The 3,533-nt window shown below is 35.7% G+C and overlaps 1 protein-coding gene across 1 annotated transcript; it reads left to right on the top strand.

Annotated features, from left to right (window-relative positions):
* The first annotated feature begins 2,226 nt into the window (after positions 1 to 2,226).
* On the top strand, positions 2,227 to 2,781 carry LOC111622351. The gene has a single exon (XM_023364711.1). It carries the CDS (start codon positions 2,227 to 2,229, stop codon positions 2,779 to 2,781), a length of 555 nt encoding a protein of 184 aa, XP_023220479.1.
* Positions 2,782 to 3,533: the final 752 nt, after the last annotated feature.

Here is a 3,533-nt window from a genome sequence, read left to right as displayed (position 1 = left end):
TCAATTTCATAGATTGCTGTGTGTGAAGACCATCATTTTGACATTATAAAAATCAATTTCCTATAGTTATGAAACATAACATTAATGATATATTTATTACCATATTACACAAATAAAACAATATAAATTTTTGTACAAACCTTAGAAAAAAAATTACATTAAAATGTTTATATACATACATACATACATATATATATATATACAGTGGTGCCTTGTATAACGTACNAGTTTGATTAGAAATTTGTCAATATTATTTGCAGAATTTTATTTAGAAAATAAATATTTTATTAATTTGATGAACATTTTATAAAATTTATAGAAAGAATTTTAAACAATTCAATGCAATGTAGTTAAATTTAGCAGTAATATAAACCTGTAGAAAAATTATTGCTGCTACTACCCCAGCTTGATTACCTTTGCTTTTATATTGTACTGATTGCACTATAACAATGTTACTGAACAATGTTTCCAAAGCATTGGATCCACAAGATTTTATATTCCAAAGCAACATATTTCAGACTAATCTTCCACACATTTTCATAGGTTTTAACCCATGGAGATTGTTTACAGAAGAGATTCTAGATACTCACTTGCATCTCACTTTTAACCAACATTCAACTGATAACACTGTATGACCAGGAAGATTTAAAAAATGAATTTTGTGGACTGTATTTTTCCAAATTAATGACTACGTGAGTAGTTGACTGTGAACTTTACATTTATTATTATTATTTGCATTTGTGAAAAAAATAAATAAAAAAAATTGCCAAATTCATTACTCTAGTTATATGAAAAAGCATTTTCACATTTTCCATAAAAAAAAATAATTTATCCCCATCTGGCATTTATAATATATATATTTTTGATATTTTAGTATATAAATATTGAATATAATTTAAATATAATAATTCCTTAATTCTTAAATATATTAATTTTTAGTAAAATGAAGTACAGTACTGTGCATTACAGCAGTAATTATGATTTTTCTCTCTGGTTTATTGAAACTGACAGAAGCAGAATTTTAATTTGTTCAAATAAGTTAATACAAAACATATATTTATTTATTTTTTAAATTTCAGTGATATATTTTTAATATGTATATATAATTATTCTTCTCTACACACCAGAACGTACTAAAAATAACTCTTTATCTTAAACCTCGTAACCGGAGTGAATGTATAATACTTCCGCAAACGTTTTCGACGCCCCTTCTGGGCTCTTCCTCAGGCTTTTTTTTGATAAATACTGAGCTGGACGTTGAAAATCGAACATTTTCTTTTGATTCGTTTACCTTTTGAATCATCACACGTGGAAACCTTCAAACCAAATTTAAAATGAAAAAGAGAAAAAAAGAGCAATGTTTTGCGTACAGCGCATGTGCGTTGCCGTGCTTTCGACGTAAACTTTTAAAAGACATCATCCAGCAGGAACTGCCATGCTGTTGAAAGGGCTATCTCTTCTTTAAAATTGATGCATGTTTTGCTTCCAACCATTTAAGATGTTCGGGGTGGGTGGTAGTGAGGATAATGTGCGCCGCATCAAAGTCCGTTGTGATGTTCTTATCGGTCGCATATGTTGAGAGAGCCGTAGTAGTTCTGCTGTGTTGTATGTCAGCCTTATGTTCTTTAATCCTAATCCCCAATGAACGTCTGGTTGAGCCAATATAAACCATTTCTCTGTCGAACCTGTGGTCTGTTAGGGGGATGGTATAAATTCCAGGTAATTTGACCGGGTTTGGTGGCTGTTTTCCATTCCGGAGTATTTGGAAAATGGTTTGGCATCTTCTGTATGTTATATTGACCTGACGTCTCCTGGCTATATCTATATACACCGATTTTAACTGTGGATTAAATGTGATGGGAATCCTTTCTATATTTTCTTCCTCACTCCGTATTTGTCTTTGTGTCTGGTTGTCTGGTTCCTGGCTACTTCTATATCGTTTATACAATCCCTGTACGAGGTTGGTGTAGCCATGGGCCACTGCTATCCCCTCTATGTGCCTCATTTATTGAGTTAGCGCTTGGATAGAGGAGGAGTGTGTAAAAGCCCTCTTGACCAAAGACCTAAAGGCTGCTACCTTGTACTGAAAAGGATCACAGGATCCCATCGGAATATACGTTGTGGTGTTACTGGTTTTTTGGTATACTGCCGTGTGTATGTTCGGACCTTCAAAGGAGATCATTCAAGTGCCTTCTCATATGTACAGTACATATGAGAGGCATTTGAATGATCAGGGACTTCCTCTTTCCTAAAGTTGGTGATACAACAATGCACCGAGAAGTTCTGGAGTTAGCCCACTTGATATGTTACAACTCGGTATTCCAATTCAATGGGATCATGTACAAACAACGTAAAGGTATTCCAATGGAAAGTCCAGTTTCTGGAAATCTTTGCGAGATGGTAGTCAGACAATTAGAAAACAACATTCTTCCTCGCTTCCTACCCAATATGCTACTATATAAACGTTACACAGATGACATCATCATCCTGTGGAAGTCTAAACTGAATCTTAAACAGTTTGTGGATATGGTGAACAGCAATCCTTACGGACTGTTGTTTGAAATAGAGCAGCACAGCAAATCAAATGTCCATTTTTTGGATATCGAAATCTCCTTTGAAGGTCCGAACATACACACGGCAGTATACCAAAAAACCAGTAACACCACAACGTATATTCCGATGGGATCCTGTGATCCTTTTCAGTACAAGGTAGCAGCCTTTAGGTCTTTGGTCAAGAGGGCTTTTACACACTCCTCCTCTATCCAAGCGCTAACTCAATAAATGAGGCACATAGAGGGGATAGCAGTGGCCCATGGCTACACCAACCTCGTACAGGGATTGTATAAACGATATAGAAGTAGCCAGGAACCAGACAACCAGACACAAAGACAAATACGGAGTGAGGAAGAAAATATAGAAAGGATTCCCATCACATTTAATCCACAGTTAAAATCGGTGTATATAGATATAGCCAGGAGACGTCAGGTCAATATAACATACAGAAGATGCCAAACCATTTTCCAAATACTCCGGAATGGAAAACAGCCACCAAACCCGGTCAAATTACCTGGAATTTATACCATCCCCCTAACAGACCACAGGTTCGACAGAGAAATGGTTTATATTGGCTCAACCAGACGTTCATTGGGGATTAGGATTAAAGAACATAAGGCTGACATACAACACAGCAGAACTACTACGGCTCTCTCAACATATGCGACCAATAAGAACATCACAACGGACTTTGATGCGGCGCACATTATCCTCACTACCACCCACCCCGAACATCTTAAATGGTTGGAAGCAAAACATGCATCAATTTTAAAGAAGAGATAGCCCTTTCAACAGCATGGCAGTTCCTGCTGGATGATGTCTTTTAAAAGTTTACGTCGAAAGCACGGCAACGCGCATGCGCTGTACGCAAAACATTGCTCTTTTTTTCTCTTTTTCATTTTAAATTTGGTTTGAAGGTTTCCACGTGTGATGATTCAAAAGGTAAACGAATCAAAAGAAAATGTTCGATTTTCAACGTC

Source organism: Centruroides sculpturatus, unplaced genomic scaffold (genome assembly GCF_000671375.1).
Source record: "Centruroides sculpturatus isolate CEXI.00-Female unplaced genomic scaffold, Cexi_2.0 scaffold7, whole genome shotgun sequence".
NCBI classification, from domain to species: domain Eukaryota; kingdom Metazoa; phylum Arthropoda; class Arachnida; order Scorpiones; family Buthidae; genus Centruroides; species Centruroides sculpturatus.
The sequence above is the reverse complement of the archived record's forward strand: the minus strand, read 5'-3'. Positions and strand labels throughout refer to the sequence as shown.

Coding starts and splice junctions, on each gene's coding strand:
- LOC111622351 (XM_023364711.1), top strand. CDS start 2,227: ATGATCAGGGACTTCCTCTTTCCTAAAGTTGGTGATACAACAATGCAC.